Source organism: Pogoniulus pusillus, chromosome 14 (assembly GCF_015220805.1).
Source record: "Pogoniulus pusillus isolate bPogPus1 chromosome 14, bPogPus1.pri, whole genome shotgun sequence".
In the NCBI taxonomy this organism is placed as follows: Eukaryota; Metazoa; Chordata; class Aves; order Piciformes; family Lybiidae; genus Pogoniulus; species Pogoniulus pusillus.
This window is the reverse complement of record NC_087277.1, coordinates 29,803,861-29,818,980: the sequence shown is the minus strand read 5'-3', so window position 1 is coordinate 29,818,980 and position 15,120 is coordinate 29,803,861. Positions and strand designations below refer to the sequence as shown.

The 15,120-nt window shown below is 51.8% G+C and overlaps 1 protein-coding gene across 2 annotated transcripts in view; it reads right to left on the bottom strand.

Annotated features, from left to right (window-relative positions):
* Nucleotides 1-1,065: 1,065 nt before the first annotated feature.
* The window catches only part of MTDH (metadherin), a 48,900-nt gene continuing 34,845 nt past the window's right edge, over nucleotides 1,066-15,120 (bottom strand). Inside the window, exons 10-12 of one of the 2 annotated variants that reach the window (XM_064154743.1) lie at nucleotides 13,982-14,101; nucleotides 5,383-5,539; nucleotides 1,066-1,808 (exon numbers count right to left, since the gene is read on the bottom strand). In XM_064154743.1, coding sequence (XP_064010813.1) covers nucleotides 1,738-1,808; nucleotides 5,383-5,539; nucleotides 13,982-14,101 — 348 coding nt within the window. In that variant the 3' untranslated portion in view covers nucleotides 1,066-1,737. Of the gene's footprint in view, nucleotides 1,809-5,382; nucleotides 5,540-8,407; nucleotides 8,499-13,981; nucleotides 14,102-15,120 lie in introns of those variants that run through there. The other variant, XM_064154744.1, reaches the window with a different exon arrangement.

Below are 15,120 nucleotides of genomic sequence, written 5' to 3'. Positions count from 1 at the left end.
GAACTGGGGATGGGAAAAAGCAGTTTGCTTGCTTCAGATTGAGGAAGAGAGAGCAGAACAGAAGTGGGGATGGGAAAAAGCAGTTTGCTTGCTTCAGATTGAGGAAGAGAGAACAGAACTGGGGATGACTGGAAAAAAATATTTACTCAGCTTTCTTCAGGGGTTTAGTAACAGAATTGGGGACAAGGAAAAAAATCACTTTGCTCTCTTCAGATTTAGGAATAGAGAACAGAACAGAACTGGGGATGAGGGAAAAAAAATCACTTTGATTTCTTCAGGGTTTTAGGAATAGAAAACAGAACAATTTGGGCTGGTTAAAAAGATTTACTTTGCTTGCTTCAGGGTTTTAGGAATAAAGAACAGAAGAGAATTGGGGATGAGGGAAAAAAATAAGCAGTTTGCTTTCTTCAGATTGAGGAATAGAGAATTGGGGATGAGAAAAAAAACACCACTTTGCTTGCTTCATGGTTTTAGGAATAGAGAACAGAACAGAACTGGGGATGAGGAAAAAAATCACTTTGATTTCTTCAGGGTTTTAGGAATAGAAAACAGAACAATTTGGGCTGGTTAAAAACATTTACTTTGCTTGCCTCAGGGTTCTAGGAATAAAGAACAGAAGAGAATTGGGGATGAGAGACCAAAATCAGTTTGCTTTCTTCAGATTGAGGAATAGAGAACTGGGGATGAGAAAAAACATCACTTTGTTTTCTCTAGTTTTAGGAGCAAAGAACAGAACAAAAATGGGGATGAGAGAAAAAAAATCCCCTTGGATTTCCTCAGGGTTTTAGGCATGGATTGGGTATGGCAGAATAGAATTGGGCATGGCAAGCTGCAAAGTGTTAAGGGAAGAGAGGATTGGATTTCACTTCATTCCACGAGTCTAAAAGGTGAAGGAGTAGTTTTATCAACCAAGAACTGGATGGAACAAAGGAGAAACCCCCAAAATATCTGACAAACACAACTGCAACCTTCAAAGTCTCTCTCCAGGGATTCAAGTAAGGTTAGCAGAAGCAACCAAAACCAACTTCCTGACCCATACTCAGGTTTCAAATCACATTCTCAAGCTTTTAACCCAAAGCCAGTTTTTATTGTGTTAACTTCATATAATAAACCACGAAGGTCTTGACTGTACAAATGGTTAATGGTTTTGCACTTGTGATTCCTCTCCTAGCTAGCAGGCTCTGGCTGACCAGCTTCCTGCACAGATATGGCAAGGTTATGTTACTGAATCAAAGCACTTGGATTTAGGCATGAAGGAAATTCAAGATGCTTGACATTCTGTGCTCCTCAGCTCTCAGCAGAGGCAAGGAACACTCCACTATGATACAATGATTTTCTTTTGTGGGTTTGCTTATTTTTTATACAGAAAACCCTTCCTTGAAATTCATCTTTTCTCCACAGCTGCAGAGGAGTACAATCTGTTGTAAACAGGGCACTGCTTCTCAAACCAGTCTCTTTGCTTTCATTCAGATCTCTCTCCAGAAGCTGGGCTTCTTCAGCCAAGTCTTTCCCGTGGAGCACGTTGGGCTTTGCTCTAGCATGGTTACTTTCTCCTTGGATTTGCTTTCCCAAGATGGTTGTGTTCACAGCAGTTCTGGTTTGGTTTGTTTTGTTTTTATGTTTCTCCTTAAAAATTGGTTTCAATTTCTATAAAACTCTGTACATGTTCACAAATTATTGCATAAACAGCATGATCTTCATGACAACACTCAGCCACACGTGTCCATCTCTGCCACTTCACGTTTCCCTTCTTGCTTTCTTCTTCTTTTTGACTTGTTTGGGGGATTCCCAGCTTTCTTCAGACTTGGCTAAAAACAAAACATAACTAAAGAGTTAGGACTGAGATGGGGGAAAAAAAAGAAGTTTAGACAGATTTGACTTTGAAAAGCCTGGAGGGTACAGCACAATTTATCAGCAAATGATTCAGAACAGCCCTAGCGTGGTTTAGGTTGGAAGGGACCTCCAAAGGTCCCAACCTTGCACCCAGCAGGAACATCCTCCACCAGAGCAGGTTCATAGGAGCAGAGGACGTGAGGTGTTGGAAGGGACCCAAAAAGATCGAGTCCAACCCCCCTGCCAGAGCAGGACAATCCTATCTGACACAGATCACACAGAAACACATCCAGACAGGCCTTGAGAAGCTCCAGAGGAGGAGACTCCACAGCCTGTGCCAGGGCTCTGGGACCTTTACAGTCAAGAAGTTGCCCCTTGTGTTGAGGCAGAACCTCTTTTGCTGCAACTTACACCCATTCCTGCTTGTCCTAATCCAGGGAGCAGTGAGCAGAGCCTGTCCCCCGCTCCTGGCAGCCCTCAGATACTTACAAACATTTTTCAGATCCCCTCTAAGTCTGAAGTTGCTCACAGTCTTGTCCAGCCTGACTGTGAACAGCACTACAGGCTGGGGCCAGAGTGGCTGAGAGCAGGCAGGCAGAGAGGGAGCTGGGGGTGCTGGGAGAGAGGAGCTGAAGAGGAGGCAGCAGTGCCCAGGTGGGCAGCAGAGCCAATGGCATCCTGGGCTGGCTCAGGAGCAGTGTGGGCAGCAGGACAAGACAAGGGAGGTTCTTGTGCCCCTGTGCTCAGCACTGCTCAGGACACCCCTGGAGTGCTGTGTCCAGTTCTGGGCTCCTCCATTGCAGAGAGCTGTTGAGGTGCTGGAAGGTGTTTGGAGAAGGGCAGCAAGGCTGGGGAGGGGCCTGGAGCAGAGCCCTGTGAGGAGAGGCTGAGGGAGCTGGGGGTGTGCAGCCTGCAGCAGAGGAGGCTCAGGGCAGAGCTCATTGCTGCCTGCAGGGAGGCTGTGGCCAGGTGGGGTTGGGCTCTGCTGCCAGGCAGCCAGCACCAGAAGAAGGGGACACAGCCTGGAGCTGTGCCAGGGCAGGTCTAGGCTGGATGTGAGGAGGAAGTTGCTGGCAGAGAGAGTGATTGGCACTGGAATGGGCTGCCCAGGGAGGTGGTGGAGTGGCCGTGGCTGGAGGTGTTGAAGCCAAGCCTGGCTGGGGCACTTAGTGCCATGGTCTGGTTGGTTTGGCAGGGCTGGGTGCTAGTTTGGGCTGGCTGAGCTTGGAGCTCTCTGCCAATCTGCTTGATTCAATGACTCTAAGATCTCCAGGGATGGAGCCTCAGCTACCTCCCTGGGTAACCTGTTGCAGTGTTCCAGCACCCTCAATAGCGCAGAACTTGTTCCTCACATCCAATCTCAATCTGCTCTGCTCTCATTTCAAACCATTGCCCTGTCCCTGCAGCCCTTTGCAAACAGTCCCTCTGCAGCCTTCTTGCAGCCCCTTCAGGCACTGGCAGGCTGCTATTAGGTCTGTCTGGAGCTTTATCTCCTCCAGGCTGAACACACCCCGCTCCTTCAGCCTGTCCTCACAGCAGCGCTGCTCCAACCCCCTGAACTTCCAGCCCCATCCTGACTCCCCTTCTAATTTCTCTGCCTTCTGAAGTGAGTACTTCAGTAGAAGCACTTCTGCTGAGTACCCCAGAGGCCACATTTGCCACTTCTGGGCACAGCACATTCTTCAAGGCAATAGACCTGCAGGAGTTCAGCCCCATGTGTGTTGGGTCACAACAAACAGAAGGGCATCACCCAACACCTTTCTACTTCCATATAAGCATCTCCTGTCCTCCTGGATAACATCTCATGGACAGACAGAGAAAAAGATGTTAATGAATTAAGAATCCAAACTCCTCCCAGTGAGTTGAGAACTGAATTAGTTGCAGTTTCCCCCCCCCCAAATATCCTGCCAACTCCTAGATTAGCATCCATCTGTTCCAATGAAGGCCTACAAGCAGGCCTTTGAAGGAGTGTTGGCAGAACTACTCAGGCACAGCATGGAGCTGCAGCCCTGAGGCCAAAGAGGATGTTCAAATGTCTGTTAAGGACTGCACAAATCAAAGAGATATTTACAGACAATCCTAGAATGGCTCAGGTTGGAAGGGACCACAGAGATCTTCCACTCCAACCTCCCTGCCATGGGCAGAGACACCTCTCAACAAGACTCTGCTGCTATGGACTCATCCAGCCTGGCCTTGAACAACCCCAGGGAGAGGACATGCACAGCCTCCCTGGGCAGCCTATTCCAGAGTCTCACCATCCTCACTCTGAAGAACTTCTTCAGCTCCAGTCTAACCCTGCTCTGCCTCAGCTTCAAACCATTCCCCCTTGGTCTGGTTCTAGACACCCTTATGAAAAGTCCCTCTGCAGCCTCCCTGCAGGATCCCTTCAGCTACTGGAAGGCAGCTCTGAGGTCTCCCTGGAGTCTTCTCTTCCCCAAACTGAACAGCCCCAGCAAGGTCCTGCAGCTGGGTCGAGGCAATGCCAAGCACCAATCCAGACTGGGCAGTGAGTGGCTGGAGAGCAGCCCTGAGGAGAGGGACTTGGGGGTGCTGCTGGAGGAGAAGCTCAACAGGAGCCAGCAGTGTGCACTTGCAGCCCAGAGAGCAAGCAGAGCCTGGGCTGCAGCAGCAGCAGTGAGGCCAGCAGGGCCAGGGAGGGGATTCTGCCCCTCTGCTCTGCTCTGCTGAGACCCCACCTGGAGCACTGCATCCAGCTCTGGAGCCCCTGGGACAAGAGGGCTGTGGAGATGCTGGAGAGTGTCCAGAGCAGGGCCAGGAGGATGCTCAGAAGCTGCAGCACCTCTGCTGTGAGCACAGACTGAAAGAGTTGGGGCTGTGCAGGCTGGAGCAGAGGAGGCTCCCAGGGGACCTTCTTGTGGCCTTGCAGCATCTGAAGGGGGCTCCAGAAAAGCTGGGGAGGGACTTTTGAGGCTGTGAGGGAGTGGCAGGAGTGGGGGAATGGAGCAAAGGTGGAGGTGGGGAGAGTGAGGCTGGAGGTGAGGAGGAAGTTGTTGAGCAGGAGAGTGGTGAGAGGCTGGAATGGGTTGCCCAGGGAGGTGGTTGAGGCCCCACGGCTGGAGGTGTTTGAGGCCAGGCTGGCTGAGGCTGTGTGCAGCCTGCTCTAGGGTAGGGTGTCCCTGGGCATGGCAGGGAGGTTGGAACTGGCTGCTCCTTGTGGTCCCTTCCAGCCCTGCCTGATTCTATGACTCTATCCTCATAGCAGAGCTTCTCCAGCCTTGGAACACCTTTGTGGCTTCCTCAGGACTCAACCCAACAGCTCTCTGTCCTTCTCACGAGGACACATCACATATTGCCATGCTTCAAGCACAGGAAGCCACCAGTTTTTGCTCACAGTGACAGCACATTTGTCAAAGCACCCTGAGAAGCTAATTTGTGGCAAGGTATCTAAAAGAGAAGCATAAGCACCTCAGTGGCACTCTGCACTCAGAGGTCAGGGCAATGCAGTCTGACTCGAGACACTGCAGAGGAAAAGCAAACTCCCTCCCTCCCCCGAGTTCAGCCAAAGGAATTGCACTGAGGGATACTTACTCTGTGGAGGAGGCACACTGTTTTGCTTAATACTGGGACTAGAGATATCTGTCTGTTGCATCATCTGTGGCACTTGGGAAGTGATCTTGTCAGAGTCACTCTCTGATACAATTACAGATGGCTCAGTAGAAACAGCAAGTGAAGGAGCCTCCTCGGGCTATGGGAAGAACAGGAGAGAAAAGAAACCCACCCAGGAGGTGGTTAAAACCAGGGAGAGCAAAAAAGCAAGTCAATATTAAAAGCCTTCAAAGTGCTGACTGCCATCTAGTGCCAGCTCTTCTAGCTGCTCACAAAGGAGCCACACAGATGATTCTTAAGATACAGAACACACAAAGAAAAGCAGAACCACCTGGAAATCACTCTGCAGAGCCCCCTGGCAAACACTCACTCAGCAGAGCCCCCTGGCAAAAACTCACTCAGCAGAGCCCCCTGGCAAAAACTCACTCAGCAGAGCCCCCTGGCAAAAACTCACTCAGCAGAGCCCCCTGGCAAAAACTCACTCAGCAGAGCCCCCTGGCAAAAACTCACTCAGCAGAGCCCCCTGGCAAAAACTCACTCAGCAGAGCCCCCTGGCAAAAACTCACTCAGCAGAGCCCCCTGGCAAAAACTCACTCAGCAGAGCCCCCTGGCAAAAACTCACTCAGCAGAGCCCCCTGGCAAAAACTCACTCAGCAGAGCCCCCTGGCAAACACTCACTCAGCAGAGCCCCCCCCCCTGGCAAAACCTCACTCAGCAGAGCCCCCCCCCCTGGCAAAACCTCACTCAGCAGAGCCCCCTGGCAAAACCTCACTCCGCAGAGCCCCCTGGCAAAACCTCACTCAGCAGAGCCCCCTGGCAAAACCTCACTCAGCAGAGCCCCCTGGCAAAACCTCACTCAGCAGAGCCCCCTGGCAAAACCTCACTCAGCAGAGCCCCCTGGCAAAACCTCACTCAGCAGAGCCCCCTGGCAAAACCTCACTCAGCAGAGCCCCTTGGCAAAACCTCACTCAGCAGAGCCCCCTGGCAAAACCTCACTCAGCAGAGCCCCCTGGCAAAACCTCACTCAGCAGAGCCCCCTGGCAAAATCTCACTCAGCAGAGCCCCCTGGCAAAAATCACTCAGCAGAGCCCCCTGGCAAAAATCACTCAGCAGAGCCCCCTGGCAAAAATCACTCAGCAGAGCCCCCTGGAAAAATCACTCAGCAGAGCCCCCTGGAAAAATCACTCAGCAAAGCCCCCTGGAAAAATCACTCAGCAGAGCCCCCTGGAAAAATCACTCAGCAGAGCCCCCTGGCAAAATCACTCAGCAGAACCCCCTGGAAATCACTAAGGCTCTAATAAAGATTCTAGCAGACAGCAGGGGTGGCAGGCAGTGACATGCATCCACTGGTTGCAAAGCAAACTGCACAGGTCTAAAGGGGCAACTCACATCCCACTTTTCTGGCTGCAGGTACTTGCAAGGGCAGGCAGGCAGTGTTTCAGTACTGGTCCCAGTTTGGCCCAGTATCTTTAGTTCAGGGTAGCAATATCCAGGTTGTTACCTGGATGAGGGGACTGACTGTGCCCTCAGCAAGTTCACTGATGATGCACAAGTGGGGTGTGCTAATTTGAGGCTAACTGGAATACTGTAGTGAGAAGAATTAGATGCCAGGCTGTGAAAAGGAAAGAGTGGGGATGTCTGCTGTACTCATAGGCTTGCTGAGATGGATGAAAGCAAGGACACAAATGTCATTAAGAGTGTCTGTGTGGGTGTCTGCCTCTTGGAGACTATGTGTCTCACTGGGCAGCTTCTGTGTAACTAAACCTTCTGCTTCTAACCTCCCTTGCTGATCCTCCAAACTCACCTCGCACCTAAGGCTAAGGCTGGAATAAGGCAGAGGGGTGGGAAGGAGGTGGAAGGGTGGTTGGGAGCCCCTGCTGGGCACTCTGGTTCCTGGCAGGGCTGTTGTGTTTCTGTGTTGCCTTTAACTTGTCTGTTTCTGTCTGCAGCTGTAACTGCTGTAACTCTCTGCTCGTATCTTGTGCTGAGCTGTGAACAGAAAGCTTCAGTCCTTAACTTCCAGCCTGCTGAGTCTAGTCTGGGTGAATGCATAGGTGAACTTCCAGCCTGCTGAGCCTAGTCTGGGTGAATGCATAGGTGAACTTCCAGCCTGCTGAGCCTAGTCTGGGTGAATGCATAGGTGAACTTCCAGCCTGCTGAGTCTAGTCTGGGTGAATCCATAGGTGAACTTCCACCCTGCTGAGCCTAGCCTGGGTGAATGCATAGGTGAACTTCCAGCCTGCTGAGTCTAGCCTGGGTGAATGCATAGGTGAACTTCCACCCTGCTGAGCCTAGCCTGGGTGAATGCATAGGTGAACTTCCACCCTGCTGAGCCTAGCCTGGGTGAATGCATAGGTGAACTTCCAGCCTGCTGAGCCTAGTCTGGGTGAATCCATAGGTGAACTTCCAGCCTGCTGAGTCTAGCCTGGGTGAATGCATAGGTGAACTTCCAGCCTGCTGAGCCTAGCCTGGGTGAATGCATAGGTGAACTTCCAGCCTGCTGAGCCTAGCCTGGGTGAATGCATAGGTGAACTTCCAGCCTGCTGAGCCTAGCCTGGGTGAATCCATAGGTGAACTTCCAGCCTGCGGAGTCTAGTCTGGGTGAATGCATAGGTGAACTTCCAGCCTGCTGAGTCTAGTCTGGGTGAATGCATAGGTGAGCTTCCAGCCTGCTGAGCCTAGTCTGGGTGAATGCATAGGTGAACTTCCAGCCTGCTGAGCCTAGCCTGGGTGAATGCATAGGTGAACTTCCAGCCTGCTGAGCCTAGCCTGGGTGAATCCATAGGTTAACTTCCAGCCTGCTGAGTCTAGCCTGGGTGAATGCATAGGTGAACTTCCAGCCTGCTGAGCCTAGCCTGGGTGAATCCATAGGTGAACTTCCAGCCTGCGGAGTCTAGCCTGGGTGAATGCATAGGTGAACTTCCAGCCTGCTGAGCCTAGCCTGGGTGAATGCATAGGTGAACTTCCAGCCTGCTGAGTCTAGTCTGGGTGACTGCATATTGGGGGGGGGGCAGGTAACACCCAAACCATCACAGAGCAGGTGGACAATACCCTGTGAGGCTGTGCTGCCATCCAATGAGGTCTGCACAGGCTGAGAGCTGCAGGAAGGTAAACCTCACAATGTTCACAAAGGACAACTGCAGGGTCCTCCATCTGGAGACTAATAACAGCAGGCAGCAGTAGAGGTTAGGAGTTGTCCTGCTGGAAAGCAGCTCCATGGAGAAAGGCCTCGGAGTGCTGGTGGGCAGCAAGTTCTGCATGGGCCAGCAATGTGCCCTTGTGGCCAAGACAGCCAATGGCAACGTGGGGTGCAGCAGGGAATGTGTGGTCAGCAGGGCTGGGGAGGTTCTTCTGCCCCTCTACTCTGCCCTGGTGAAACCACACCTGGAATACTGTGTCCAGTTTGGGGCTCCCCAGTTCAGGAGAGACAGAGACCTGCTGGAGAGAGTCCAACAGAGAGCCACGAGGGGACTTGAGCATCTCTGCTATGAAGACAGACTGAGAGCCCTGGGGCTGGTTAGTCTGGAGAAGAGAAGGCTAAGAGGAGATCTGATCAATGTCTATCAATATCTGAGGGGTGGGTGCAAAGTGGAGGGGGCCAAGCTCTTTTTGGTGGTGCCAGCAATAACACAAGGAGCAATGGATACCAACTGGAACAGAGGAGGTTTCACCTCAACCTGAGGAGAAACTTTACAGTGAGAGTGGCAGAGCCCTGGAGCAGGCTGCCCAGAGAGGTTCTGGAGTCTTCCTCTCTGGAAGCTTTCCAAACCCACTTGGAGGCATTGCTGTGCAGATTGCTCTGGGTCATGCTGCTCTTGGCAGGGGGTTGGACTGGACAATCTCTGGAGGGCCCTTCCAACTCCTAACATTCTGTGACTCTGAGTCTGTGGGGTAGTAAAGAAGAGGTCCATGTGCCTAGCCTGACCTTAAGAACAGTTTATTTAGTGCCATCTATCTTGGTTTCCTACCCAAGCCCACAATTTATCACCAAAGCATAATGTTGACCAGAACTTGAATGTTTCCCTGCATGGCTGTTTTGGGGCTCCTCTTTGTTCCATACAAACACCTGCACAGAACAGGACCTTCAAGATAAAGGCAGCTTGGCAAGGAGGACCCTCCTTTTGGCAGGGAGGTCAGACCAAATGATCTCTGGAGGCCTCTTCCAACCCCTAACGCTCAGTGATTCTGTGGACTACTGCAGGAGTAGCCATCAAGTAATAGATGCTCCTAGAGCAAACCCTACAGGACTGCTGTGCTTAGGCAGTTCTAAAGGTGCCCAGTGGTAAGCAATCAGCAGCTACAAAAAACAGTCTAGCAGAATTGATATGGCCTCCAAAACAGGAGGGCTTCAAGCTCTTAGTTGTGCAAGGTGATTTGATTCAGGTCACTGAGATCACAGATACAATAGAATAGGTTGGGTTGGAAGGGACCCCAAAGAACATCTGGTTCCAACCCCCTGCCATGGAGTTCCAATCTTCCTCTAGACCAGGCTGCTTAAGATCACATCCAGCCTGGCCTTGAACATCTCCAGGCAGGGGGCAACCACAACCTGCCTGCTCAACCTCTGCCAGCATCTCATCATCCTCACTGTAAACCTAATTTCCAGTCTAAATCTCCCACCCTCCCTTGGCAACCACTTGCAGTGTTCCAGCACCCTCCTCACAGGACCACAGGCTCACAGGATGTTAGGGGTTGGAAGGGACCCAAGGAGATCATCCAGTCCAACCCCCTGCCAGAGCAGGACAATCCTATCTGACACACATCACACAGGAACACATCCAGACAGGCCTGGAGAGGCTCCAGAGAAGGAGACTCCACAGCCTCTCTGGGCAGCCTGTGCCAGGGCTCTGGGACCCTTACAGCAAAAAAGTTCCCCTTGTGCTGAGCTGGAACCTCCTGTGCTGCAGCTTCCATCCACTGCTGCTTGTCCTGTCCCAGGCAGCAGTGAGCAGAGCCTGTCCCCCCCTCCTGGCAGCCCTCAGATACTTACAAACATTTATCAGATCCCCTCTCAGTCTTCTCTTCTCCAGACTAAGCAGCCCCAGGGCCTTCAGCCTCTCCTCATCAGCCATGCCCTCCAGTCCCCTCATCATCCTCACAGCCCTCTGTTGGACCCTCTCCAGCAGATCTCTGTCCCTCTGCACGTGGGGAGCCCAAAACTGAACACAGGATTCAAGATGAGGTCTCAGCAGGGCAGAGCAGAGGGGCAGGAGAACCTCCCTGGATCTGCTGCACACACTCCTGCTAATGCACCCCAGGCTGCCATTGGCCTTCCTGGCCAGCAGGGCACATTGCTGTGCCATGGGCAACTTGTTAGCCACCAGCACCCCCAGGGCCCTCTCCTTGGGGCTGCTCTCCAGCAGTCACCTCCCAGCCTGGACTGCTACAGTTTGTTCTCCCTCCCCAGATACAGGACTCTGCACTTGTCCCTGTTGAACTTCATCTGGTTCCTCATGGTGCAGAACTTGTTGCTAACATCCAGCCTAAACCTCCTCTTCCCTAGTTGCAAGCCACTGCCCCTTGTGACACTGGTACCTGTTTAGAAGAAATGCTCAGCAATTAAAACCTCAAAGCTGACAGAACCTCTAGTACCAAACTGCTATCTCCCTACTGCTCACTTGATGGAACACAAAGCCACTACTACCACTAGGAAGATGAAAGACTTTATTTCTTCCTGCAATGTGGTGCTTGCAGGTAACAGTATTTTAAACCTCTGCCAGCTGGAGAAGGCTTAAGGACCCCCTGTATCCTCTGGAGTATTTGTTTTGTCAGGGAGATGAAGCAGAGGGTGAACTGGTAGGAAAAACTGGTTTTACTCAGGCTTAACCCTAGGCTCAGCTGAGCCAGTAGAAATCAAACTCAGCCTGCACTGCAGTCAGAAGGGAGCAACATTTCATTCTGTTGCAATCAGACAGTGAAATATACTTGTGCTCAGACTTAAGAGTTCTTAGGCTTCCAGATTAGTTTTCCAGCTTGGAATTGTTGCCTGAATAGTCAAATAAACTCTTGGCAGTCATGACTCTTGGTCTAGCAGATTGAGCTTTTCAGAGTAGACATCCTTCTCACAACTCCTAACTCAGCTCTATCTAAAAATCCAACTAAACCACCACAGAATGGAAGGGGTTGGAAGGGATCTCCAGACATCATCCAGTCCAACCCCCCTGCCACAGCAGCATCACCCAGGGCAGGGCACACAGGAACACATCCAGGAGGGGTTGGAAAGGCTCCATGGAAGGAGACTCCACAGCCTCTCTGGGCAGCCTGCTCCAGGGCTCTGCCACCCTCACAGGGAAAAAGTTTTCCCTTCAGTTCCTGTGGCACCTCCTCTGCTCCAGCTGGCACCCAGTGCCCCTTGTGCTGCCCTTGGCCAGCCCTGAGCACAGCCTGGCTCTGTGCTCCTGACACTGCCCTGCACATCTTGATCAGCAGCACTGAGGGCAGCCCTCAGGCTCCTCTGCTGCAAGCTCCCAGCCCCAGCTCCCTCAGCCTGTCCTCACAGGAGATGTTCCACTGCCTGCAACAGCTTTGTGGCTCTGTGCTGGACTCTCTCAAGCAGTTCCCTGAGGTCCTTCTTAAAATCACAGAAACAGACAGGTTGGAAGAGACCTCCAAGTTCACCCAGTCCCACCTATCACCCAGCCCTATCCTATCAACCAAACCATGGCACTAAGTGCCCCATCCAGGCCTTTCTTGAACTGAAGGGCCCAGAACTGGACACAATATTCCTCCCTCATACTCAGCATGAGGTGGAACCTCCTGTGTCCCACTTGTTGTTTCCTGTCCTATTACTGGGCAGCACCAACAGACCAACAGGACACTGAGATGCTTGAGCGTGTCCAGAGAAGGGCGACGAGGCTGGGGAGAGGCCTTGAGCACAGCCCTACAAGGAGAGGCTGAGGGAGCTGGGATTGGTTAGCCTGGAGAAGAGGAGGCTCAGGGCAGACCTTATTGCTGTCTACAACTACCTGAGGGGAGGTTGTGGCCAGGAGGAGGTTGCTCTCTTCTCTCAGGTGGCCAGCACCAGAACAAGAGGACACAGCCTCAGGCTATGCCAGGGGAGATTTAGGCTGGAGGTGAGGAGAAAGTTCTTCCCTGAGAGAGTCATTGGGCACTGGAATGGGCTGCCCGGGGAGGTGGTGGAGTCGCCGTCCCTGGAGCTGTTCAAGGCAGGACTGGACGTGGCACTTGGTGCCATGGTCTGGCCTTGAGCTCTGTGCTAAAGGGTTGGACTTGATGGTCTGAGAGGTCTCTTCCAACCTTGGTGATACTGTGATACCTTCATCCTGACACCCACCCCTCAGATACCTCTAGATATTACTCAGATCCCCTCTCAGCCTTCTCTTCTCCAGACTAAGCCTCAGGGCTCTCCATCTTTCTTCACTCATATCCATTTATTCCTTCACATCTCAGCCTTCCATTCTGTGCTAGGTTGAAGCTGGCTAGAACGTTCTGGTGAGAAGAACTAGATTACAGGCTGTGAAAAGGAAACAATGGTGATGTCTACTGCACTCATAGGCTTGCTGAGATGGATAAGAACAGGAACATAAATATACATAACAGAGTTGCTCTCTGTGCATTGTGGGCTGCACTTCTCTCTAACCTAACCCACCAGCTGTGTGACTAATCTGCTTCCTAACCCCCCTGGCTGACCCTCCAAACTTACCTTGAACATAAGGCAAGATCTTGGGTCAGGTAGAGGGATGGGAGGAAGGTGGAAGGGTGGTTGGGAGCCCCTGCTGGGGACTCAGGTTTCTAGGAGGGCTGTTGTGTTTCTGTATGACCTTTTAACTCATCTCTAACTGTCTATATTGTAACTATCTGCTTGTATCTTGTGCTAAAGTGTAAACATAGAGCTCCATTCTAACTTCCAGCTCAGCTGAGTCTAGTCTGGGTGACCTTCCAAAGTGGGGGCGGGGGGGAGCAGGGAACACCCAAACCATCTGTGCTAGTTTGAAGCAGGGTAGAATGTTTTGGTGAGAAGAACTAGATCATAGGCTGTGAAAGGAAAACAGTGGTGATGTCTACTCCCCTTGGAGTCTTGCTGAAGAGGAAAGGAAAACATCAGATAACACTCTGGCCATTTTCTCACACACTCTGCCTTGGGCTTCTGACTGAGCTGCAGCTCCTAAACACACCTTCCACTCTCCTTTGCTTCTTAACCTCTTGGCTGAACCTCCATTCTTCCCTGGGGCTGGGGTAAGGTTGAGAGGGGCAGGGGGAAGGTGCAGGGGTGGTTGAGAGCCCCTCCTGGGGACTCAGGTTCTGGGAGGGGAGTTGTGTTTCTGTATTACTTTTACCTTGTATATTTCTGTATATAATTGTATGTATTGTAACTATCTGCTTGTGTATTGTGCTAGCTGTAAATAAAGAGCTTCATTTATATTCCCAGAGCTGGCTGAGCCTAGTTGGGTACCTTCTAAAGTATGAGGGGGCAGGGAACACCCAAACCATCACTCATTCAGAAAGATGCAGGCTGAAGCAGGATTGTCACTGTGAGCTGACCTGCTCTGATGAAGGTTTGAATGAACATCTAGCATTCCCAAGTGAGAAGAGGGAAGGTCCCTCAGGTGTGCAGCCCTACCTTAGCTGGGTCACTAGTACTCATGGTCTTCCGGGGAAAAGGTCTCTCCTGCTGCACTTGAGCTTTTGAGGTATCCTCCTGAAACTGCTCTCCAGCTTCTCTATCCAGTTCTTCAGTGTCCTAAAAAGAGAGGGGAAAAAGGAGCCAGTGTTTGCAATAATGTTCTGACATTTCTTCCCTGCACATCACTTCTGTTGTCATAAGCAACAGCTATGAGATTCTGGCTGGAAAAAAATTAACTCACCAAGAACATGATGCAGCAGTACCCAAAGAAACCACTAAAGCCCAAAAGGCAGCACTCTCCAAGTGATTCACTGACAAAAGTACCAGCTCTGAGCTACAGGCTGGGTGCAGACTGGGCTGAGAGTAGCCCTGAAGAGACTTGGGGGTGTTGGGTGCTGAGTAGCTCCTCAGCAGCCAGCAGTGCCCTCATGCAGCCCAGCAGGCAGCTGTGTGCTGGCTGCAGCCACAGCAGTGTGGGCAGCAGGGCAGGAGAGGAGATTCTGCCCCTTGGCTCTGCTCAGACCTCACCTCCAATCCTGCCTCCAGTGCTGCTGTACCCAGCAGAAGGACACAGAGCTGCTGGAGTGAGTCCAGAGGAGGACACAAAGATGCTGCAAGGGCTGAGGCAGCTCTGCTGTGAGCACAGGCTGAGGGAGCTGGGGATGTGCAGCATCGAGAAGACTCCAGGGGGACCTTAGAGCTGCCTGCCAGTGCCTGAAGGGATCCTACAGGAAGGCTGCAGAGGGACTTTTCCTAACGGTGTCTAGAGCCAGGCCAAGAGGGAATGGTTTGAAGCTGAGGCAGTGCAGGGTTAGACTGGAGCTGAGGAAGACGTTCATTAGGAAGAAGGATAAGGTTGGTGAGACTCTGAAATAGGCTGCCCAGGGAGGTTGTGGCTGCCTCTCTCCCTGGGGCTGTTCAAGGCTAGGCTGGATAAGGACTTGAGCAGCTGAGTCCTGTTGAGAGGTGTCCCTGCCCATGGCAAGTATGCCTACAGAGTAAAGAATGCAAATTATGAATGGCTGCCACTATAAGCAGAAGCAAGATGTATGCTCAGCAGGAGCTATTAAAAGCTTTTTTTCCCATTAGGAAAGCACTTGATTCCATCTCTCCAATCCTGATTCCCATGCCAAGGG